The sequence below is a fragment of the Bacillus rossius genome, chromosome 2 (assembly GCF_032445375.1).
Source record: "Bacillus rossius redtenbacheri isolate Brsri chromosome 2, Brsri_v3, whole genome shotgun sequence".
Taxonomy (NCBI): domain Eukaryota; kingdom Metazoa; phylum Arthropoda; class Insecta; order Phasmatodea; family Bacillidae; genus Bacillus; species Bacillus rossius.
In genome coordinates, this window is record NC_086331.1 from 736,166 (window position 1) to 761,230 (window position 25,065).

Below are 25,065 nucleotides of genomic sequence, written 5' to 3' on the forward strand. Positions count from 1 at the left end.
AGCAACCACAAAGTACTTAATACAGTACACCACTCAGTAGTCCATGGTTCGTACTCTCTTAGGTCATTAAAAAATAAGGACTTTTAAGGACTTGATTATAGTTTTTTTAAGGACCTTTTAGCATTGATCTACAAGTTTTAAAACAAGAATATTCTGCACGTTGGCAAAAAATGTATTAATATAACAAAGAAATCAAGTGGTGTAAGTACTAATTATACATAGTCATGCAGTTTAAAATAGGCCTAAACAAACGCCTTGAACTTACCAATTTAAAAATATTTTGCGAACACAAACTTTCTTATGTGTTGATCGACTTGATAGTAAAAAAATTATAATACAACATTTACACATTTAACAGTTTTCACTAAAGTGTTCATAGCTCCATGATAAGACGGCACTAGTGTGAATCAATAGTCAAGTACTTTATATGAAATTAGTTTGAAACCATGTCTATTTAGTCAGATTTTGCAAGTCACTAATTTTAGTTTTGAGATCACTCAGCTCCTGCTTCTTTACAGAGATTTCTTTCCTAACAGCATTGCACTTGATAAACAGTTCATATTTCTGGAAGTTTCTGCTTTTTGTGAAAGATTATTAACTGATGTTTCAGATGTGTCAATTTCCTTCTCCAAAAGAACCCTCCTCTTTTTCAAAACTTCAATTTCATCAAACATTTCCTTTCTCTTCTCCTGTGCACTGGCAGCAATTTTCTTGGCACGTTCCTCCTCCAAATGCTGCATATATTTCATTCGGGCAGATGATGCAGACGCCCTCAATTCTTTGGTAATAGGTATGTCATGTATGGTACCACAGTAAGTGATGTAGTCATGTACAGTGCGGCGGGCTACATAAGACGATTCCTTCAGATTTTCAACTTCTAAGGCTTTGTTGATGGAAAAACCTCTTTCCACTGATGCTTGTCCATGTGAGAGAATTAGCAACATTTTAATGACATTCCATACCTTTCCATATGCTGTTCTTAAAAAATAGCCACTAAGCAAGCTGTCAAGACCTTCATTCCTATCATAGTTCAGGAACTCTGATGATGATGGTCCAACAACATTCTCTAGGAAGTCATTGAACTGTATTAAAATATCATCACAATCCTCTGCTGCAATCGCTTTCTTTTGTACAAAATATGTAAGAACACACTTCATTTTACGACTACAGCTAGCAGAATCTCTTGCCATTTGCGATGGATCAATACAGGCTGCATTCCTCACAAGTGAATAATTTACAGGACACTTAGCCATCAAACTCTCCAATATAGTCAAAACAAACTTTTGGCACTCATACTTTAGAACCACTACTTGCTTTTCAGTTACCTGTTGTTTAAAGAGTTTCTCTTTCAGAAGTTTATCTCCAACAAACCCTACACTAACATCACTTGCTGAAGCATGGAAACTTTTGCTTGAAAAATCAAACTTGCTCAATTTTTCAACACTAGAAATACGATCAAAATGAGCAGGTTTCAAGACTTTGTACAGTTGAACACACTTTTTTACAAGTTGAAGAACATCCTGTGCGAAGAAGGGTAACAATGGTTTGTCACTCTGGTATTTTTCCAAAAATGGCTTTAGAACTTTTGCCACGGAGAGCAAAAAATTGAGCTTCACAGTCATCAGGTTATCTTGTGTTGCTCCAGCGACAACACCGAAGGACTTGCATGTCACTTTTGAAAGTACACCTTTTTCAACTTTTCCCACATACTCTGTTACATCATTCCAAACTTCTAATGCCCGTTCAGCTGATGGAACATTTTCCAACCAGCGGCAGCTGCAAAATTTGACTGGCATTTTATGTGTTGTGGATAATTTTTCAAAGTCATCCCTTCGTGCTGGGGCATCTTTGAACAAAGAGTAAAGAGATGTCAGAACAGATGAAATACCCCACTCTGTTGCAGATTCGCCCTTTTTGAATGAATTATTCAAAGTGTGAAGCCCACAAGAACCAACATCAATGCACTCAAAATTAAACTCTTTTCTCATGTTTTCCTGCAACAGTTTGAAAAACTTCCAATTAACTGATGGTCCATCCATTGATACCTGAATCAATTTTGATAAATCAAGCTTCTCTGTACATTTGTAAAACGCCTTCAGTAAATCATCAGCTGTGGCATGACCAATGAAAGCTGAAGTAACATAACGTGTTCTCACTGAATTGTCAGTATGCCAGAATCTAATATGGATGTCCATTTGTTTTTGCTGGGTGCTTTTATTCAGTGTTTCGTCAAACAGCAAGACATAGTGACTAGTGTCCTGAAAAGATTTGAATAAAAGTGTCTGGAAATGGGGAGCCAAACCAAAATGACACAAATATGCCACTTTCTTTTCACCGCAAGAGAACTGTCGTGCGACTAAACTGTCTGGAAACATTCTAGCAAAAAGTTGAGATGAATCCTCACAAGACTTGTACGAATAGTTATTACAAATACACTTTAAAGTCCACAAAATTTCTGCATCCAGAACGTCTTTCCCAGTGGTAAACAAATTCAAACTACCACTTGCTTCTGTAGCTGGCTTGCATACACCTGCAGCATTTGAGGTTGAAGAAGTTTGATTAGGTAAGTTCATGGGACTGAAAAACTCTTTTATCGCAACGGTCTTGGTTTTCTCTTCAACTAATGAAGAGTGCTTCGACCCTAATAAAAAAAAATTTCGAAAATACATAAGTTATTTTACATTTATAACAGACATATTAATACAACAAAAAACATTCAATACCAACTACATTGTTTTCAAATAAAATGTTAACCTTATTAATGTACTTCGTTATGCATTGGGTGAAAATAATCCCACCGCACACAAATCCAACAACTTCCAATACCATTCACAAATTCATATTTTCGTTTTTAATTATGTATACATGAAACAATTAAACTTATGTAGACATACAAAAATGTAAGACAACCAAAAAATTTTCATGAAAAACCTATAAAAATACACGCGTCTCACCTGCCATGTGTGCTTTCAAAGCCGATTCGCCCATATTCCCTATATCGAAAACTTTACAGCACAATCGGCATCTTGCCTTGTGCTTGTCTGGGTCACGGGAAAGCCACTTTTTGTACTGCTCTTTTTCGAGCCAAAGTATGTTAAAGACACACTTCCCCGGCATCACGGTCAAGATAAATTCACTAGCAGATAACCTTTCTCACAAGAAAAAACAATCACACCAAGTCAAAACAACGAAACTTCTGCATTTACGCGCCAAAACACTAACACAGCTACTACAGCGCGCTCTGTTCAGTAGTTATGAGCACTATAAGCCGGTAAACCGATAATTCCGGTATATTTTGTGCACTAACAAAAGTATTCTGGTACATCGTACGACATTTACTAAGCTATTCGGCCCAATATTTGTACCATAAAAACATAGTCGTACTACCGTTACGTAACATCCAATGCGTAACAAAGGAAAAAGTAACTTCTAAAGTCAACACGACAAACGTAAAAAAGTAAGCACTTTTAAGGGCCCTTAAAAACAGTATTCAAAAATAAGGACTTTTTAAGGACTTCTAAGGACCGTACGAACCCTGAGTACTCTCTCACTTAGCACGACTAATGCATTCCTAAAATGTTTGTGTTATTCAAAATCACGTATTCTGAAGCATTTGTCTCCATAAATAGCCAGGCTAATTTACTTAATGTGTAGGAAAATATTCTTTACGTAATATATGCATACAATAACACTCAACAATAAATCTTTATAAGCCTACCATCGAATACTTTGTAAGACAAATATGACACCGTGTAACGGAAGATAGGTGGTTACGTACTTCAAAATTAATGTGCTTATTTGCGTACCACCGCTTGGTTCACACCAATCCTGTAAGCCCGTGATTTTTTTTCATTACACCATCCATTTAACAATCGTTTCCATGTGAAATATCTATTCATTTCTGTTCCAGTATCTAATGTCAAATATATTCCCGCTAGTACAACCAACAGCATCAGACGTATATAAACGTTTGATAGAGTTCTTATTTACGATACGTACAATTGTGCGCACAGTTAACATGCTTAAAACTAAAGTGCGACCGACATAACTGTAGCCTTCATGACATTCTGCACGCCATAATACTTCTAGTTTTGTCTCCAATACTTGAACATGATGCATTACGCTCCTGAGTTCCCAGCCACTGGCTAGACTGAAGTTCATCACGGCCCGATCTGAGGCCGGGCAACAACGGTACGGCCCGGCGGCATACGCGCGGACGTAAAATCATTTGGTCCTTAACAACCAATAGCTGCAACTGAACTTGCCATAGCTGATGTTTGTACAACAGCTAATAGTGTAGTCAGTCTTATGTGCGCATCTCTTCCCCCCTCGTACATCTGTTGTTTACCAAGTTGAGGCAAACTTTGTGGCGTCATGCCCGACTTTCTTTTTGCCTGTGGCTATTCAAGACTGATATCCCGCTGAATGAATTCGTGCAATTTGAAGACGTGTTAAATGAGGGATTGGTGATCTTAAAACTTTGCGAGGATAACATCGTACTTTCAGAAACATTTGTCCTGTGTGTGTGTACATAATTGATGATTAATTTTTGTGATTCTATATCCTTCTTTGGAACCCCTCCCACGTGACCTCCCTGTACTACTGACTGTCTGATCTCCCTGAGAAAAAAGAGGGGCATTGTGCTGATGTTCCAAGAAATCTATGACACAAAATGTACTGAAAAATTCTAAGGACTCTCTAAACTGCAAAAGTACTTTCCAATTGTCTACTTGTAGGCCAGTTATTATAGAAAGAAATTTTAGAAAACAACAACCCACTCATTGGACCACGGACAGAGAATCCACCCCCTAACCATCTCCTGCTGGTGACCCAGATGGCTGTACGATGATGAAATGGCTGTACGATGATTTGGCTGGCTGATGCTGATAATGCTGTACAATGATAATGCTGTACGATGATGAGATGGCTGTACGATGATGAAATGGCTGAAAGATGAGCTGGCTGTTATGATGATGAGATGAATGAATGATGAGTATATTGGCTGGCTGTACATTGATGATGAGACGTCTCCCCCCCATAGGGTCGGTTTCTGACTGCTGGAAACATCAGAGTACTTTTGGTTCTTTAGTTATTTCGGTCACATCAGCAGACACGGATCAAAGCTCCCATCTTGTCTGAATTCGACAAGTCAGTGATGCTGTTTGAATGCTTGCAAGCACCCTCTGACCAGTGCTGTTCCTGCTAAGAATTTAATCTTTAATTCTTGTCTTCGATACTTCATTATCGTCAGCTGGATGGTAAAAAAACTTTTTATACTTTTTATACTCTTTGGCTAGTTGGACTTGAATTACTCCTTCAGAAGCCAATCATTGCTGAACACTGAGAGTAGGGATTTATACTAATCATTATAATTGTGATTGTAGAGACAGTTTAAGAACTGGTTGAGCCGGAGATCAGAATGATTGCTGCAAATTTGTCTGTTTTTACTTTGCTCCCTTAATTCCTTCACTACTTCCCCTTCCCCTTGACACTTTTTCCATGCAATGAGTGTGAGCTGGCATAGCATGCATACTAACCTGCCTGCCTGGTCTTTACATAAGCATAACTGGCTTACCATCAACCTTGTTTTGTCTGATTCTATGCATGGGTCACATCTCTAACCAGATCATGGACGTGTGGAGCTTACTCATTGGTTGTCTCATGGAAGACTAAAAGTAGGAGGCGTTTCACTAACTGTTAATGTTTGCAAGAAGTGTCGTGAAGAAGCCTCAATGCAAGGTTAGAAGTGAATATCACCTGGCAAACATCATCAATATTTAAATTTTAATTTTTTATATCAAATTTAGTTTTTGTGCCTTGATCCCAATAAGGCTTTGGTTCATTGGAGCATCCCTCCCACGTTTGTTAACTTTGTACTTTTCATGATACAATTTTGATAACTACATGCTTTAAATTACAATTCTGGGATTTGACTCAATTTGCAGGCTCAACTTTCATGTGTAATGAACTAATGAATAGTTTTAGTTTCAGAAAATTTGCTTTACCGACATTTTACTTCTGTTTGTATGGTGCCTTCGCTCATTACTTCCATCAAATGAGTTTTGACTAAAGTGTATTTAGCATCTATATAGAACTCTATAGACTCCTGACTCTATTACCTAAGAGTAACTAAGTCTGTGTTCATTAACAAGACAATGCCATTTTTTAAGATTTGGGTTAGGTTTGGAGTGGGCTATTATCCCTGCCGTTATTTATATTTTAAATTTCTTGAAAAAGCTTAGAGCTTTAAGGACTATTAGGATTGTGATTTTGCTGGATTATTATATTCTCCTTGCTCTGAAGCTTAAAATAAATTATATAGTGGCTCCAATATAGTTGCTTTTGTTTTTATTGTCATTCCTCTTTTGATTGGAGATATTTGTTGTTTTGTGTTGCACTGTAGGCTATCTGCCACTTTCTGCACATGTATATCCACTAGCATATCATAGTTAAGTCTAGATTTCTGGGGAGTTTCCAATAGGTGTGTAGGCAAGCGGTTAAGGGTATCATATTGCCAAAAGGTGGGACAGGTATGAAATTAGATAAGGATAAATTACTATTTATTTGTACCAGTAGACTGTCACCATAGTCTATATGGCGATATACTAAAACATACAATAACACAGCCATGGCCAAATTAAAGACTTACAAATGACCAAGGAAAATTAAATATACATATTTGACTCCAACACACCTCTTGTACCTACCCATATATCAGTCTTTGGTCCATCATATTCCTTTCCTTCAAACAGTTCTGGAGCTGCATACGGGGGACTTCCACACCATGTGGACAGTTTCTTTCCCGGTTGAAAATGGTTACTGAACCCAAAATCTAAAACAGTCATTAGTAAAATAATTGAAGTTCTGATTTATTTACTTACACAACTCTATCTCCTTACAGCTGAAACATTTCACCTCTATTTAAAAGACAATTATAATAAAAAATACTATCAGTCACAATGTGTTTTATGGTCCATCCGATACTCTGAATTGATTACAGACAAAAAAAATTAAAATGAATATGAAAAATAAGTTACTACTGTGGATAATATAAACTTATTACTTCAACATAATTTTTTTTTCAGTTATGAATTATAGTAACACAGACAGAAATATGTAGCACTATATTATTAAACACGACCAAAGTGCAAGAGATTTCATCCGATGGTTGAACCTAAGGCCATAGATTTCAGTATATAAATACTTTTTCAGTAACTCCTCTAATGTAAAACATTTTTTTTAATGTGTTATAATATATATTTAATTAAAATTTACTCATTATGAAATGTACAAAAAAAATTAATTACTGTTGGTGTTACTAATATCATACAATTTATGTACAAACAACTTAAAGAAAATTATTTCAAAATAAATTTTTGTGTACTAAGCTGAAATGAAATTTGTATGTGATAACTTTGTACAAGTACTTTTGTTATTTTATAGGGCACACTGAAAGTGCTTTCTTTTCATTGAAAAATATTTAACTACTTAATAAACAAACTTTTTCTGATGAAACTATTCTAGGAAGAAAAATTAGTAGCAAGAGAAAACTAAGGTTACTTAAAACATTGTGTATTGTGATGCATGTGTATACTCTGGCCATCAAGTGAAAATGTTAAGAAATATTTCATAACTACTTAATTCATAAAAAAAATTAGGGAATAAAACTCTTATTTACACAAATTATATAAACAAGGAGTTTTATATCTTAAAAAACTTTTTTTGATATCTCACTAAAATATAAAAATTCAAAAAACTCTAAGAAGGCAGAAAGCAGAAAGACAGAGCAAAAACTTTAAATTATTTTATAATAAATGTATTTAAATTTTTTTAAGATTCTTGAAATAATCTGCATATTTTTTAAATTATTTTTTAGTCGAAACACTATTGTGGTGCACAAGTTCCCTGGAATTGTATAACTCTAAATGAAGATTAGGGTTAAAGAATTGCCAAATTCATAGTTAAAATAATTAACATATTAAAAACAGCACATTGCCCCACAAGCAGTAAATACCCTGAGCGAAAGAAAGGAATTGAAACAATACTGACGTCAAACACATTTTAAAAATGCCAGTGAGCATGAAATATATACAATGCAGACTAAGCGAAGTGAGGGTATCTATGTTAAGTTGCTCAAGCAAAAGAACCATGTAAGCAGCAATATAAATAATGTAAGCAACAATTTTTTTTATTTATGCCTGTAGGTACATGTCCCAAAGAGTTTAGAGGTGTTGTCGGTCAGTTACCTTGGGCGCCACCCGGTAGACACATTATGTAACAAAGCTGTGACGTGACCAGTGTGGGTGCAAGATTCCAAGTTCCCCATATCATCCAACCACAGGACCTGGTCCGCTATATATGTCGGACACGCTACTTACGGTTAATGAACCATGTTGATTAAGTGGATTCTTAAGGCGTTCCACACGTCTTACTTTCAGCGGCGTCGAACACGTGGTCGTTGAAAGAAATACACAAATATATTGGGCAAGATTAGATTTATTGACGCAGCTCTTATACCTACACTTTATAACAGTTATGTTATGGAATATCTGAAACAGTTTGAAAAGGCACAACGGCACAGAATTGGAATACTTTGTGGTCTAGGTCACCTTGTAGCCTGGACTATGTTCAGCGTTCATCGTCATCGTTCCTAAAATCGTAAACGGAAAATAAATACTCAATTTAAACAGTCTACTGCCTGAGGTAGGTCCCAAAGAACAAAAAAAAGTATAAAAATATTATTACAAGCTGTAGATGATAATGCATCAGTTCAGACAAAGTTGAAATCTGATCACTGAACTAAAATGACTGTTAGGCCAATTTCAAGTACGTGCTGAAGACAAACAAAAGAAACCCTTCAATAAATATTTTAAAAATTATAAAACGTTCTCTTTTTGCATTTACTTGTTTAGTTGTTAAATTATTTCAGTTTCACGAGTTTATGAAATATATTTCGGAACAGGATGCATTCCGAAATTCATATGCACAGTGCCGCACTTATTAATTTATAAGCTGAAAAAGAAACACACACACTTGGGTGATAATGGACAGGAACATGGCACTGACTACAAAAGTTAGAATTGACGGGATGCTGCAATGTTGCAGGCGGGCAAAGGGGTGAATGCTGGCGGGTCTCATCGGGCTCATAGAGGTGCATAGCCTCTGGTTGGCGTTAAGGTGATAATACACTGATTTGCTCAGTGTGAGTATTCAAACATTTAGTTTTAATATAATATTCAATGTTAAACATGATTGAAACATAAGTATGAAAGCAAAAGATGTTAATCTACAGCACAAAAATTGAATACCCTTAAAAGAATTTACAAATCTTCACTTACTTCAGAGACAGCAAGGTCTGCAAGGTCATCAAGGTCATTAGAGACAGAAACAACAATGGGAAGGAATAGGCCATGACCTGGAATGAGACCAGGGTTTGAACCTGGGTGTCTTATTCTGTGCTGCCTTGCTTCAGATAAAAAAAAAATAATAATAACCATCTATTGCAATGTCATAATAAAAAGTCTTTTTAATCTGTCATTGAGAGTTGCAGTATTAGCTCAGTGTTAAAAACAAAAGAACAGAGCAACCAACAATTATACATACCTGCCAGTTTGATGTTCATGTTTGAATCTAGAAGAAGATTTTCAGCCTTTAAATCTCTATGTACAATGTTATGGGTGTGGCAGAAGTGGACTGCAGTAAGTATTTGGTGGAAAAGTCTGCGTGCTGCTTTCTCCGACATTGGGCCATTTTCAACCAGGAAATCTACAACATTAGCAGATAAATTATAACAATACAAGTATAAGAATTTTTATAACAAATTCAAATTTATTCCTTACAAAGAATAATCATTAACAGTGTTAATTTCAAAAGTTAAACATGATAAATTATTTAACTGTATTTAAAGGACTATGTATGATCATTAATATCATTAAAAAGTAATGATTTAAGATTTAGTCATTCTTGCAGTACAATATCTTCGAAGATTTAATAATTTTGTCTATCTACCTCCTCTTTAGTAAATAATAGAATGTTAGATGCAACCAACTCGTATTAATGCTCAATTTGTGTGTGTGCATGTGTGTGTGTGTGTATACACACACATGCACTAAATATATACAAAGGTATATAAAAAAAAGAGAGCCTCATCAGTCACTGCAATTGAGGACCCTTTTAATGGAATGAACAGTCAAGACCAAACTTCTTTTGCATATTCATCTTTATTAATTATATTATCTTTCAGTTATGAAAACAAATAAAAGAAACATGGTTCTTATTAATATATATTCTAATCATTAAAACGTGTATAGTTGTTCTATATCTAAAATAAACAGAGCCATATCTACAGCTATAATACAAGTTGTCTAATGTAACATAGCATCACTGCACCATGTGATATTTGTTAGATATTGATAATGTATCCAAGGTGAAATCAATTACTAATTGTGTGGAAAAAAAAAGGTGATTAAATTTTTATCAATTAAACAAAAAAAATTGGTTTTCTTCACGTTAGAACACCAATTACATAGCACTTGAAGCAATAAATCAAGATAATGATAATCACAAATGAGTGTGTGTCCATTGTGATTCCTGAAATGTAATGCTGACTGTTTACTTTCAGTCCATTTTAGATTGCACGTCTGGTTATGTAAGCCTGTGAGACTTGCTGTTGTGACATGTCAAAATGTCAGGAGAAGCAAAGTCAAGAGAAAGTATCAGCTGATAAACATCACAATATGAGCTTGTTAAGGACTAACTCATACACAAGATGTGCAATTTATTTGCTCATTCTGCTGAATTCAGTCAAAATTAACTCCCCTGCAATGCAGTTCTGGAAGAGAAAAATTCAGAAATGTGAGCAAATTAAATTTGACCTCACAGTGGCTATTTAACAATCCTCTGAAGAAGTAAGGTGAGACAATCAGTTTAGCTGAGATTACACATCGCACAGTGATTTTTGATGATTCTGAATCTTCTCAAGCCTCTCCCGAGTGTGCTTACATAACACAAAAATCTTTCAGATTTGTTTACCTAACAGCGCAAATGAAAGTGTCCTTGGTCGCTCATTAACAGGTAAGTCCAGTGTTGATAAATTTCTTTAGCAAAAGGAAGTCTCCGAGGTGTATTTCGTTTTTCTAACTATTGCATGCACTGAAATTTGTAGGGACAAAAGTTTATAGTTTATGTGCACTAATGCACAACTCAACAAGGTGATATTTAGTTATTAATCTAAACAGCAGTCTACAAACACTCTTGTCATATGGGACAAAGCCATACAGTAGTAAGGCTTGGACTGGTAGTCCATAGGACCTGGCCTTCAATCCCAGTTTGGCCATCCTGAATTTTGGTTTTCCAGTTTCCCAAAATCACTTGATGCAAATGGCAGATTCCGTCCCCAATATCACTGATTATGTTGTTGAGCACCACTGTCTCCAATGTTTTTCTGTCAACAGCACCTTAAATGTAAATTAAAAAAAAAAGCTAGTCTCCACCATCCTGCCTATAAGTACCTGTAGGTGCTTTCCAACCCAACAAACATGTGAATCATAACACAAAATATTTCTCTTGCTGAGAGCAACCTAACTCACATTTCACTTTCTTTAAAATCCTGTGCCGTTTATCATAATTTTTGGGCACAAATTTTGAATTTTAAATTTAATTTTTAATTAATATAGAAAGATACCACAAAAATAATGTTGCATTTTTAATTTCATTTAATTTTGTTTCCATTACTGTACACTCCGACGTAATCTTGTGCAACCCAGTGCACCTGCGCTTGTTCGCAGGCCCAATTAGATACCTTTGCTGACATTTGGTGATCGCAGCATCTCCGCAGCGGTTTGCATCACGTTTTCTCCCTTTAACAGTATGACTTTTCGTGCTAGCGAACGCTACCCCAAGCCCGCCGCCAGCAACTTTCATTTCTCGGAGCCAAGCACAGGAGCTGCTCGCCAGCACGTCCAGGACCAGGTTACAGTCCTCGGCGACGCCTCGGGACGGTCCACACGACGCCTTTCCCAGGCGACTTAGCAAGTTTAGACCCCCCTTCCCTCATCTCCCACCTGTGGCTTCACGAGAACTTCAACCCGGAGCATCGACCTCCCGTGAACTTGCTCAGGGTACACGGTCTCCCCAAGGACATTCGCCCTAGTCAAACAGAGCCCTCAGCGAAGCCTAGCGGCGGGAAAAATCCCTAACCTCGCTCTGTCCGCCGGTGGCGAGTGCGCCCAGAGCACTCTAGTGGACGTTTCAGTGACCCTCCAGGCAGGTTCTCATCTTGGCCACCAGAGCGCACTACTCATCCCTCCCGTAAGAGACAGCTTGTCACAATCGACCTTGGCAGCAGTCGCAGTGCGATTGCGATCTCAGTTCGCCTGCGACTCACGTGAGCGCGCGGCGAGCGTTTTGCTGTCTGCTTCGCCCCTTCGGGCATCTCCGGACACCTTCGGGCAATCACCACCCCCTCTTTAGATGGGGGCAGTTACTTTCTTTAATTAGGGGCTCCGACGCCATTTTCAAGGATTCGGTGGGTAGCATCTGGTCTGTGCAGACCACGCGTCGCGATTCGCGAGAGTCCAACTCTGTAGTTCTTCCAAGACTCGACACTACGTCATGTAGTCGCCAACGTCTAGGCATAGAGGCCTTAATTTTCTAATTTTTAAATTTGGTTGCCCGTAATAGTTTTTTTTTTATCTAAATTATTTCTTCTTTTCTCGTCATGGCTTCCGCAGACTTCCGCGCCGGGAGCGGCCTTCTCTGCTCCTGGAGCCAGCCTACATGACTTCACCCCGCTGTTTTGGGTAAGTGGTCGTCATATCCCCCCCCCCCCTTTTTTTGCCTTTCTCTGGGCATAGTCTTGCCCAGACTTAGCCGCCTGTTAACCAGTCTAAGCAATTTGGGACTTTGGCTACAGGCGGGGTGCAAGATTAGGCGCAAGAATAATGTGCAAGATTAGCCTGCAAGATTAGCTTCAAGATTTGCACACCAAATTAGAATGGAACTTCACTGCCAAATTAGCAGTCTGTGATTGGGCTCATGCAGTCAGAAGTTTTCTCCCCTCTCTGGTCGACATACAAGTTTCTACATAAAATGATTTCTTCTGGATTTTAATCTACCGAAACCTCCGGTGACAGTACCACCAGTTTTCAGGACACAGGATTTAGTTAAATTCATTTGAAAAGAAAATTAAAAACAAAATGTAATTGTTTCTTTCTTTTGAGCCTGCCAGCTCACTTAAAACCAGGGTCAAGTTTAAGAGATATGATTGTTTTACTTTTATATGTATTTTGTTGCCCCAGGGCTCCCTCCTTTTTGTAATTAATTAATTTTAATACATGTGTACTTAAAAGATTAATTAATTTATGTAAATGAGTAAATTTTTATTACATTTCAATTTCATAAAATTTAATTGCTTGTAAAGTTTTTTATTTGCTAAACCATAAGGCTCTAAACATGTACAATTTTGTATTCTACCACTTAAAGTTAATTTTGATCAATATTAAAATTAAATGATAATTTAGTATAATTTAGAAAATGATTTTGCTACAGTTGTAGTGTAATGACTTAACTGGGCTAAAATTTAGTGAACACTACTGTTTCTTGTGCATGTAAAATATTCTGCTGAATATAAAATATGGTAAATATGTATTGTACGGATTAGCGCCAAAAAAAATCGTACAAATATTAAATAACTTTCATTATATGATATCTTACGTCCTCTCTTCAGAACCGCCTGCGGAGATAAAAAATTCCAATTACTTTAGGAGATATCGAATTTTTTAATCTTCATTTTTTGGCGATTTTTTTTAAAAACATTTTTAAAAATCCGAAAATACCTTTATTCTGTGCTCTTAAACTTCCTCTTTTCATTAAACCCGGCTGAGATAAGAAATTCCAAATACTTTTGGAGATATCGAATTTTTTAATTTTCATCCTGTGCACTCATGCGGCGATAACGGTTGCTTGTTTACAAGTATGATTTTTTTTTTTTGCGATGTTCCCGAACGGAGAAACCTAAGATGCACATAAAGTTCTGCCATTCCCGATTACACCCGAACAATTCACCTTCGGCCAACCTCGGGTTTATTTATTAATATTAATATTTCTCTGTTTATTTTAATGTAGCTATACTAACCTAACTAACCATCCAAATGGTTTTAAAGTGTTTTAATGTAGCTAACCTATCCGACCACTTTTAATATTTCAATTCATTTTTCCTGCGCAAAAATAAATAAGCTTTCAAACAAAAATTTTGTTAAAGGGAAGCCATTTTAACCTAGATTTGTCAGACAAGCAACCATACTTAAAAGTTCTTGAACATCAGGCCAACCCCTAGCATGACTCACAAGAATTTAATTATATGCACCCAGTAGATAAACAAGTGGTTCAAACAAAGCACATCAAAATCTTTCAGATCATGAATCCTTTCAGTAATAAACTACGAAATTGTGAGGTGGTTCGTTGCTAAAAAATGGATTCACAATTGGGAGAATCTGGGTTTGACCACAGTCGGCCATCCATGGTTCTCCAAATCACTCCAGTCAAATGCCACTTGCCCAATTCACCTCAGTAACTTTATAATGTCTCAATCACACATTAAAATAAAATAAATAATAGTACATAAAACAGTACTTCAACTCCTTTCTTAACACTTCTATCACTTGCCTAGCAACATCCACATCACATACGCCATTCGAAAACTACTCTCATTAAAAATCTCTTTGAATCCCAAAATACGTTTGAAAAATTGGGATGCACAAGAAATCTAACAGAAAGATATGCGCAAACCTACGACAATTGCATAACATTAGCTAGTGAAATTCATGCAAATCAGGTTGCGTAGCAACGGATGAAATAGCTGCAAGACATGACAGGCGAGGTGAGCAGACAATGACACTGGGGTCACGGATGCAAATCACAGTACAAACAGATGTAGCATGCATACGAGATGGCGGGAGAAACACAGTCTACGAGAAAGCTCAATATGACTGCCTGGATGCACCAACCGACAAGAGGAACACAAGCATCACAGCAGGCCACTTTGCATTAGCAACGTCCAGTGGTGTTTAAAGTTTCCCCTCCCCCTTCGCGTAATTTGTCTACAAACACCAATCATTCATGTAGCTCAATAAAGTCACAGCTCTGGTTCGATAATCACAATATTTTGGAATATAATAAAATAAATACAAATACTGTATTTCAGACCAATAATTTTTAAAATATTTTCATTTTAGTGATATCAAAATCAATTCCTCAATTCTTTGATTCTGGCAGTTCTGTTAAATGTTGACTGTATCGGGGAAGAAGGGGTCAATGCCATTTTTTTTCATCTGACCACTTTTGATCCCTCTTGTTTACTGTAACTTTTTTCCCCTTATTATACCACTTTTGATTACTATTGTTTACTACCTCACCCTCCACATCGGATGTGAACACACAACAACGCCTGCCGCAGGATCTGTTTCCTTCCTCCAGTTTTCACACACCATAAATGACTGCACACACAACACAATTTTAAAACTACAGGCACAGTGATATGTGAACTAACATGTAAAACTGGAGGAACTCAACAGATGGAAAACCATAAAATAGCCAGCCATGTAATATACTACACTGTTTACTGAAGCCAGGTTGATTTGTTTCTATTAAGTAGAATGTCATTCCTAAGTACTTACAGGAACCTCAAGTAATTTGTACTTAATACTGAAAGTAATTAGTACTGAAAAAGAGTAAACTCATAAAATAAATAAAATAAGAGTGTTATTATAAGATAGAACAATAACATTTGGTGAAAATCTGACAGTTTAAATATTGGTTTTCTGCATGGTTGAAGTTAATTTATTTTTTGAAAAGCAAAAAAATCTGTTATTTCAGTTTGTTTTTGAGTTTGAATGAAAAAAAAAATGTTCTGTCATCCATTTATATCTCAATAGAGCTCATCAAATCTCAACAGATTTTGACCAAATGTTCTATGGCATACAAAGATTTCCTGATCTCTTCTGGAACCTTTACAGATTTAGAGATGAATTTGTTCAGTTTTTCTAAACTCTGAATAGCTTCTGTTGCTGGCACAGGTGGCTCATCACAGTCAGAATCATAAACTGATTCAGTTTTTGATAATGTGATTGAATGATTTCAGTAATGATGTCACTGTGAGTCAACACTGATGGCGTTTCTATTTCATTAATAACAGAAGTTTAGTCCGTGAATGAAACTGGATGGCGGCTGATTGCTTCTTGCCATACATCTGGGTAAATGTCTGTGCTGCAGTGTGGTTCGCATCATGGCTTGATGTTGCAGTCAGCTCATCAGCATTAGTTTACAATGCCAGACTTTCCCCAGCCACCCGTGGTCATCTCAACAACCTGACAAACATTGATGTTGGTGGGCATTTTCAACCTAATGTTGATGAGCAACCTGTCAAAAAGGCATTTTAGAACATTTACCTTGGCATTCTGAACAATGCCTTAATCAAGTGGCTGCAACTGAGTGCAGTTTGGTGGCAAAAACCTAATTTTGATGTTTTCCAGTCTAACATCAACACTGTGGGCTGTGCAGTTGTCATTTAACAGAAGAATTTTTTTTTTCTCTTTCACATTTCCTTATCAATTTTCACCAGTCTGTTGGAGAAGAGTTTTCTCATCATCCATGCCTGGGTGTTACAAGCATAATCTGCAGGAAGACAGGAAACTCCCTTGAAGCAACGGGATTGTGTTTTCCAAAGATTAATGGCCCCAATTTTTTTTGTTCTAGTGGCACTGAAACAAAATAACAAACCACCTTTCCTTTGCTTTTTTACCTCCAGGGCATTCCTCACCTTTATATGCCATTGTTCTGTTAGGCAGAAGGTGGTACAACAAGGCATCTCACTGCATTGACAGCTTCTAACAACCAGACAACCAGGTAGCTGCCCTCCCAACTTTCTAAATATATTTTTATAATTAGTTAGATTTTATATCAAGATTTAGATTTAATCTATACTAAATATTATAAAGCTGAAGAGTTTGTTTGTTTGAACGCGCTAATCTCACAGGGTGTCTACTGAGTTACAAAAATAAAAATTAGTGACTTTTTCATGACAATTTCCACTGAAGTGTGACCATGAAACTTGTCAAAATGGTATATTTTTTAAATGTTATAAAATTAAGTGTAGCCTATACCTTACATCAAAAATAAAATGAAAAATTGAACGTTTACTTTTCTTTATAAAAATATACAGGCCTAAGTGCTGGAAAAAAAGACATAAGTTAAGTCTATAAATGAAGGTTAGTTTGAAACTTAATTGAATAAAATTAATTATATCTGCTTTCCCGCATGCCAATTTTTCGTCGCACTTTAAGCGCTAAAACACGTTAACATTTGTTGGCAAACATTTTCAGCACATGATATCATAGAAAATATTACAATTCCATTCCGTAGCACTTTAACCTCTTCGACAATGATTTCAGTTGGAAAATAAAATAGGGCGGTAATTTAGGGATTTTGTTGTTTTGTAATTTGTAAACATAGTCATTAACAAAACGAAAACACGAAAATACATCACACATTTTGTGCACAAATTTTTGGCTTTCTTTTATCCTAGCCAAACATAAATTTACATTTCGTACACACAAGCAAGCAGTAAACAATCAAACTCAACGCTAATAGTTCGATTATGAACGCTCGCGCTCGCTATTTGGTCAACAACTTATCGATATGGACGCGGGTCGCGCGCATTGACGCCTTGACAGCTGCAATCGATTATGTGCGATCGTTGTGCGATCTGTAGAGTAAAAATGAAACTGACTATGCAGTGACCGCCACGGAACGAATACCATCCTTTTTTTAAGCGTGTAAGGTACGAGAATTGAATAAATTACGTTTTCACAGCATTCTATGTGAAAATTATGACGTTGCACGTAGGAGAATAGAAGCTGTAAGCAACATTTTGAACGGGAATTTAAAGTAAACGTCTTATGGCGAAAATGGCGGGACTGGCCTAGTTAAACACGGGAAAATGTATTGTGTGGGAACATCTTAAGCGATGATTTTTCTGAAATTGCAAGCTGCCAAAAGCACAAAAAATATGGTATATACAAGATCAGTGCACAAGAAATACACATTAGCCTTGTAATTAATTTTTTCGTGACTTTTACCAAAATATACTTAAAAATTGTGACTTTTTCGGGACTTTCGTGACCTTTTACAACATTTGTGACTTTTACGTGACCTAGTAGACACCCTGTCTCAGGAACCACTAGTCCGATTTGAAAAATTCTTTCAGTGTTGGATAGTACATTTATCGAGGAAGGCTATAGGCTATATTATATTATCAATAACATTAGGGATCCTTACCAAAAGTCAAATTTAGAATCAAATGCGTTGGAGGGGATTAGATACAACATGCAGTACACGTACGAAGTGTGTGTTGACAATGCCGCAGGCGCTAGAAGTTTATTAAGCGAAATACCACTCACTGACTCACTCATCACGAGATCTCTAAAACTATACACCCGATTGACTTGAAATTTAGCATAGTTACTTAATTTGTGATGTAGACGCTCAATAAGAACGGATTCTGCGGAAATCCGATCCCAAGGGGAGTTTCGGGGGCGTAATATATCAAAATTTCCAGTTTTTGGTAGGAAATTACCATGGCAACGGCTGTTGCTTTGTTAATGCTTCATTCGTCTCTATGGCAACGACTATTTCATTGTTAGTGCAGTCCTCATCACCGTTGAAATTTTGCGGGTACTTTAAATATCAAAAATTGCCCTTTTACAGACTTGAAACTTCACAGTAATGTTCCTTATGTTACGCAGGATGACATTATCCGAAAATTAGATCCCATGGGTGGTTAAAACCAGGCAACAGTGGGTACTTTGTCTGCATGAGAACAGGATTTTGCATTGTTCATGCCTTCTGCGTCTCCATGGCAACGGGCATCGCGCGGCAGTGGCGTACCCACAAGGAGGGGCATGTATAATGAGCGGCGGAAGAGTGATCTGCCTGTAGACTGCCGTAGCGAAGTACGGGTACATCAGTTGTACGTTGCGTGCACGAGTCGAGAAACCATCGGTGCTATTCATTTTCTCTCCGGTACATTATACAGCATTGTAATAAATTTTCGCTGATTTTTTTTTATTTACCATTATTGTAAATGGGAGATGTGGATTAATTTTTTTCCATAAGTATAGCCGTGCGAAGCCGGGTCGGGCAGTTAGGTTTTTTAATATGTCTGATGGTTTGTTTACATTTTTTTGATTTGTATTATTTGCAATTGTTTTGTTTTTGTCCGAGGGAGGTAATAATCAACAACATCGGGATTGATAAGATGTCTATAGTGTTATATCTAGAGAATTAGTCATAAAATTGTAAACAAATAAGAACTATACACACAATAAGTTTAGTGAACTAACCAAGTTGAAAAAATAACATGCTATTTTAAAATATCCATGATTTAGCATTAAATTTACTAAAAAAATTGGTACCTAGTACTATAAGGTTTGGTAATTTTACCACTTAGATTATTTATGGATTTGAAAACACAAACTGTTTTCCCACATGTTATTGCTATTCTGTAACTCCAACAGTTTTTGTGTACATAGTCACTACCAAAATGAAACAAATTTAGTTTAAGAATGTGATGGAAAGTATAAGATTTTATGGGACTTGACAACTCTTCTCTTTCAGTTTCACAACTCAGTATAACTACAAATGTACAGTCCATGTTTGTTTTTAGACTTAACCACATTTTTGGTTTGTTGATAGTGCTGCTTGCACATTATTTAAAGCTGCCAAGCAACAATTTTTTTACCTTTTTAAGAAGCCAATTATTGTAAGTAGGAAATAGCACCAGAATCTGTTTTAATACTGATCTAGCCACATACAGGCATTAAAAATATTTACAGCAAAAAATTATTCTACTCAAAATACATTAAATAAAATGCTGATTTCTTTGATGTTTATTATTTCTTTTAAAACAAACTGTTTCTAATTTTACTCCCCACAATGTTCATGAGCTGCAAAGCAAATCTGTTTGTATTTTGGGATGATTTAACTATCCTTCGAGGAAACATAATAATTGCATTTATTATTAAAATGTTATTTTCAAGAAAATTGCATTATATTATAGCAGAACTTATTAGTACTCACAAAGGTACATATCTCAGTTCATTAAGTTTTTACAGATCACTAGGCAAGCTGGTGCAACATACCTTCAGGAGGACCCTGAATTCAATTCTGCGGAATGAATATGAACACACATTTTGCTATATAAGACACTGAAAACTGCAAAGGTCGTGGAGATTACCACAGAAAGAAGCTACGTGATGGTATTTACTGTAACCTTTAAGCATGAACACACAGTTCAAATGGTATTAATCACACCAGTGCTACATTTGGGTATCAGTTGGTGGTGTAATGGGGCGTACACCCATTATATCTTTTCCCAACGTCGGTGAACGTGCTGCTGAAACAAGTATGATGCAACGCAACATACCCAAGATGCAATACTCTCTGTTGTTTCAACCATGACCCCCACGCAGGCCGAAGTGGAGAGACGTACGACGGCGCAGTGATGCAGAGGAGGGCATCGGGATGCTGGTCGGCACAGCAAGGAAACTAAGCGGACGATGGTGGACGGTGTTTGACGGGTTTGAGTCCATCACTCACCTACTGACCATCAGCAAGTACCAGAGCTGCACGGTTTGAATCCACTATCAAAGACCCTCCGCTCACTGAATGAATACCCGGGCTCACTGGGCCACCAGGGTTCAGCTGCACTGTTCCGCAGAGTAGCAAGCCATCTTCAGAATCGAGTCTCACCATCCATTTGTTTGCTTTAGTTTTGAGATGCCAGCCAGTAACGTAACTTCCAGTGTAAAACTCGCAATGGAGAAAAGACAATGATAATGTGCTTTTATGTAGTTTTGAGAATGTCCGTCGTAGTGTGTAATTGTAAGGCGGTTCAAGATATTTGCTTGTTTAACTTTAATTGTATAATTTTGCTAACCCTGAAGAGGGTAATACACACATATTGCAACATATACGACACAAATTTATTTTCTAGAATCTCTAATTTAAATAACAATGAAACAAATTAGTGATAGTTTCAAATTCTTGAAACAAGAAAAAAAAAACTAAAAATAAAAATAAGTCTCACAGATTATAATGAAACACACATCACATTTAAGTGTTTCGGTAGTGCGCGGAGAACACTGCATTTCTCCACGAGTGTTCGTAATCAGCCCGCTGGTCTATCTTTTTTTATTTCAGTTTTCCTCAGTTTCTCCAAAATATCACACAGGAAAAAGCTGGTGAAGGTTGATTTCTTCCCAATATCCTTGAGCTGTGATGTTAAGTGAATCCCAATGATGTTGATAAAAAGTAAAACCAAAATAAATAAAAAAATGTAGTGTGTTTTTGGATGATTTCAGCAATAAGCTAACTGTCATGTTAAAGTTTTCTGTGACATACAAAATATTTGCAATGACAAATATTTAAAATTATTTATTGAACTTATATTAACTCGAATAATGCATAGGGATTATTAGAAATTTACTAATGGAAATTGTTTATACTTATCATACAACAATTATGTACAGTAAATGTTTTTGGGTAAGTTTGAATAATTATGTGGGCAAACCAAATTCTTGACCAAGAATAACGGAAAGAGGAAGGCAAGTGGGAGTGGAACAGGAGTGAGGGAAAGATACTGGATGTGAGAAGAGGAAAGGACTTTAAGAGGCCTTCAGAAATTGGGCGAGTAAGGGGGGGGGGGTGTGGGGGGGTGGACACCTTGCCACCGGGCAGAAGCTCAATAACAAGTCAAAATTAAAAAAATTAAAAAAAAAAAAACCAAAAGTAGGATTAAGCTTATGCCAAACTATGTTGAGAGAGTTCATATAACTTGAGAGACTTCACCATATCCTTATGCAACCATAAAACTCTTAATTTAACTGTATGCTTTATTTCACTGCTACAGAACACGTGTTTAATGGTGGTATTATTCACAATACTGAAATTAACTATAACAAATCATTACATTACAAAAAAATTTTCTTTGCAAATGTCTGTTTCACACAGTACCTATTCTCTCGAGGCAAGAGATAGGATGAATATGAACAGATGGCGAACAAATTTAAGTTAGAAAGCTAAAAACCTTTCCAGAGATAAAATTCCATGTAATTGAAGTGGACAGTCTCCAGCTATTTATATTTAATGTGCGACTATAAACTGAAGTGAGGAGTCATAAAACCAAATGCAAGTAAGCAAAAGGCTACCGGAAACTAAAATTTTGTGACCTCCAGCACTGTAACTGTTTACTTCAGGGCTTTTTTTTGTGACTTTACACCAATTGCAAATGGTTATAAAAATTACATGGAAATACGTATATGCCTTATTATTTACTTACAAGTGTTTGAGATGGTTGGACTATAGGTAATTAAGGAAAACTGTACCACCTAACATAACTTAGCCTGCACTACAGTTGTACTTACTGCCAATGTCAAACACTCCAGTTTTAAGAAAACATTCATACACTAAGTGTAACAAATGTATTTGCACCGTGATTAGAAAAAGTCTAGAGTACCTAGTGTGGTTGAAAATAACAATATATATCTGGGTTGAAATAAATGATGGTAACTTAATATACCCTGTTCTGCAAGAATACTTGAACATGAACCTTTACAACATACTACCACTGAGATAATAGGATTCACTTCCATCAAGCAACATCTAGTCTAAAGCCACATTTCATTCAGATAACAACTTCTACTGAAAAATTGTATGCTCTAAGCAGCTGGCAGCTTTTGAACGAACGACATGAGCCAACTTTTCACTTGGTGTACGTAAGGTTCACTACAAATGCTTTATGTAAATAAAAGCCAACTTCTTAATGTAGAAGTATTAACAATTGTTAAAACAACACCCAATATTCACACTGTAGTATATTTTTACTCAAATCAAGTGAATGAATTTAAATTATTAAAAATGGAAATTTGTCTTTTTTTTCTGGAAACCGAAATACAAACCTTTTTTACATTCCGAAAGTATTAAAATTGTGTTTGATAAAAGAAATCCACCTCCCAACATTAATATTTTCAATAACTGAGACATTCTGGAGAAGATGGGCCTATAGTGCTGTGTACACCTTTACGACAAGAATGTTGTTAATATTTCACCATGACGATATATAAATACATTCTACATACGGAAAAAATAAAGGTCCTTCTCTCTGGAGTTGAAATTTCAAAATCATTTTTGTTGCACAAATGGAACACCCTTGAATGATCAATCTAAAAACTGTGGTAAAAGGGCCCATGCAGTATAAGCTCTGATATTTCTTTGCCCTAACCTGAGACATGTAGCTGTCAACCTGCAATGTTTATTTTTTTTTTTTTTTTAATTTTTGTTGATCATGCCAGTATGTCACTAATGATACAATTCATAAACTAAAATAAACTTGCAACTAAAAATACCACACCAAGTTTTACCCAGGCTTCAAACACAGAAACTACTGCACTGTTAGTAATTAGTTAGCATTCCAGCCAACTATGCCATAGACATAGGCTTTTCATGTGTGATGAATGATACAATTCAACATGCAACATATTCTTAAGTGTTCTATCACGACACTCAACATTTCTTATAAAATAGCACACTTGGGTTGTTAGTGTTTTTTACTGTTCACTTAATGCTATAAATTTTGGTTAGTAAAAATGATCAAAATTTTAAAAAATGCATATGATTACAATGATGCTAACACACTTCTACCACAAGTTGTTTCAGTTTTTCAGAGTAATTCTTGTGCATATGAAACTGTGAAGTTAAATACTGTAAATGTAAGATTTCCTAGAAACTTTTTATACTACTTTCAACTATTATGGGGACATTAATATCACCACCACAGCTCGAAGGTAATTTAAAACCTCACTCCCACACCAAATGATTCCACCTAGTCTCTTGAGTCCATAAAATGAACCAAATGACAATCACAATGTTAGGAGCAATTCTATACACATAGTATAAGCACACTTAAAACTAAAATGCATTTTCTGTAGTTAATGGAAAAAAGTATGAATATGTAAAACACATATGGTCATTGTGGTGCAAAAATTTAAACTAAATTTGAGATTTCTGATGGTGCAGTTTGTGGTCTAGCTCTACAGTTTGATTTATCACTGATTTATGAATGTGAAAATTATAAAGGTTAAAAAAATTTCCTTAAAGTGAACACTTTTTTCTAAGTATGTATTGTATTATATATATATATATATATATTAATACAAAATTCACATCACAATCACAAATAGACTTACTACCTTCTCTGTCAAATTAGTTGTGTATTATATTTTTGTATTAAAATGCTATGTAACCTGGTGGATTTGTGTTTCAAGTTGTTAGAAGATAAGTCTATGTTTCTCAAGTATTCCTGATTGTAAAGTGTAAATGTACTAGGTATTCTTGACAAGCCCCATAACATAATTAAATGTCCTGTAGGCCGAGAACAAAATTAAATAAGATATCTCGTACAATATTATATTATGAGTACAACTAAGTGAAAACAGTTGATAAAATTGGATCAAACAAACCAATAACTAACATAATATACAATGCTACACTCATTTATGAAAATCATTGATGTAATGTACATTTTTGTAAGGAAAAATGAAGACTAGCTATAAAAATAAATGAACAAATTTTCCAAATACTTGCCAAAAATTTCTCCTCCACTTGCATACTCAGTTACTAAATGTATCATTTTTTCAGTTTCCATTACCTGAAAACAAAATCATTAAGTTCAAATGAACATCAGTTTCAAAAAATTCTAGCATTTGAGCTTTCAATATTGTGTAAAAAATAATGCTCTTCGGGTCAAGCTTTTGTACTTGGGTCACTTCACAATCAACCAATGGTCAAAACAAAAAAAAAATCATTTCAATATGATAACATTGGAATACCATCATAAAACTTTGTACACAACTTACAAAAGATGTTTGGTATAAAATATATATTTTTCATCAAAATTAAAAATTCACAGTTTTGTTATTTATAAAAAAAGTTTTTTGAGTTCTTTATAAAAAA

At 35.8% G+C, this 25,065-nt stretch overlaps 2 protein-coding genes across 3 annotated transcripts in view; both read right to left on the reverse strand.

The window, feature by feature from the left end:
* Positions 1-25,065, reverse strand: part of LOC134529008 (serine/threonine-protein kinase SIK3-like) — a 129,872-nt gene that overhangs the window by 89,485 nt on the left and 15,322 nt on the right. For both annotated transcript variants that reach the window (XM_063362676.1, XM_063362675.1), the window contains exons 3-5: positions 24,697-24,760; positions 9,604-9,765; positions 6,708-6,832 (exon numbers count right to left, since the gene is read on the reverse strand). In XM_063362676.1, coding sequence (XP_063218746.1) covers positions 6,708-6,832; positions 9,604-9,765; positions 24,697-24,760 — 351 coding nt within the window. The remainder of the gene's footprint in view (positions 1-6,707; positions 6,833-9,603; positions 9,766-24,696; positions 24,761-25,065) is intronic.
* LOC134529009 (uncharacterized) lies at positions 3-6,693 on the reverse strand. Its single transcript, XM_063362677.1, has 2 exons — positions 2,955-6,693; positions 3-2,641 (listed from the first exon to the last, which is right to left on the reverse strand). Exons 1-2 carry the CDS (start codon positions 3,115-3,117, stop codon positions 513-515), a joined length of 2,292 nt encoding a protein of 763 aa, XP_063218747.1. The 5' UTR covers positions 3,118-6,693; the 3' UTR covers positions 3-512.

What these genes read in the sequence shown, in the direction of transcription:
- LOC134529009 (XM_063362677.1), bottom strand. Translation starts at nt 3,117, where the DNA reads ATGCCGGGGAAGTGTGTCTTTAACATACTTTGGCTCGAAAAAGAGCAG. An exon ending in TTTGAAAGCACACATGGCAG is followed by an intron (nt 2,642 to 2,954) that starts GTGAGACGCGTG and finishes TTTTTTTATTAG; the next exon opens with GGTCGAAGCACTCTTCATTA.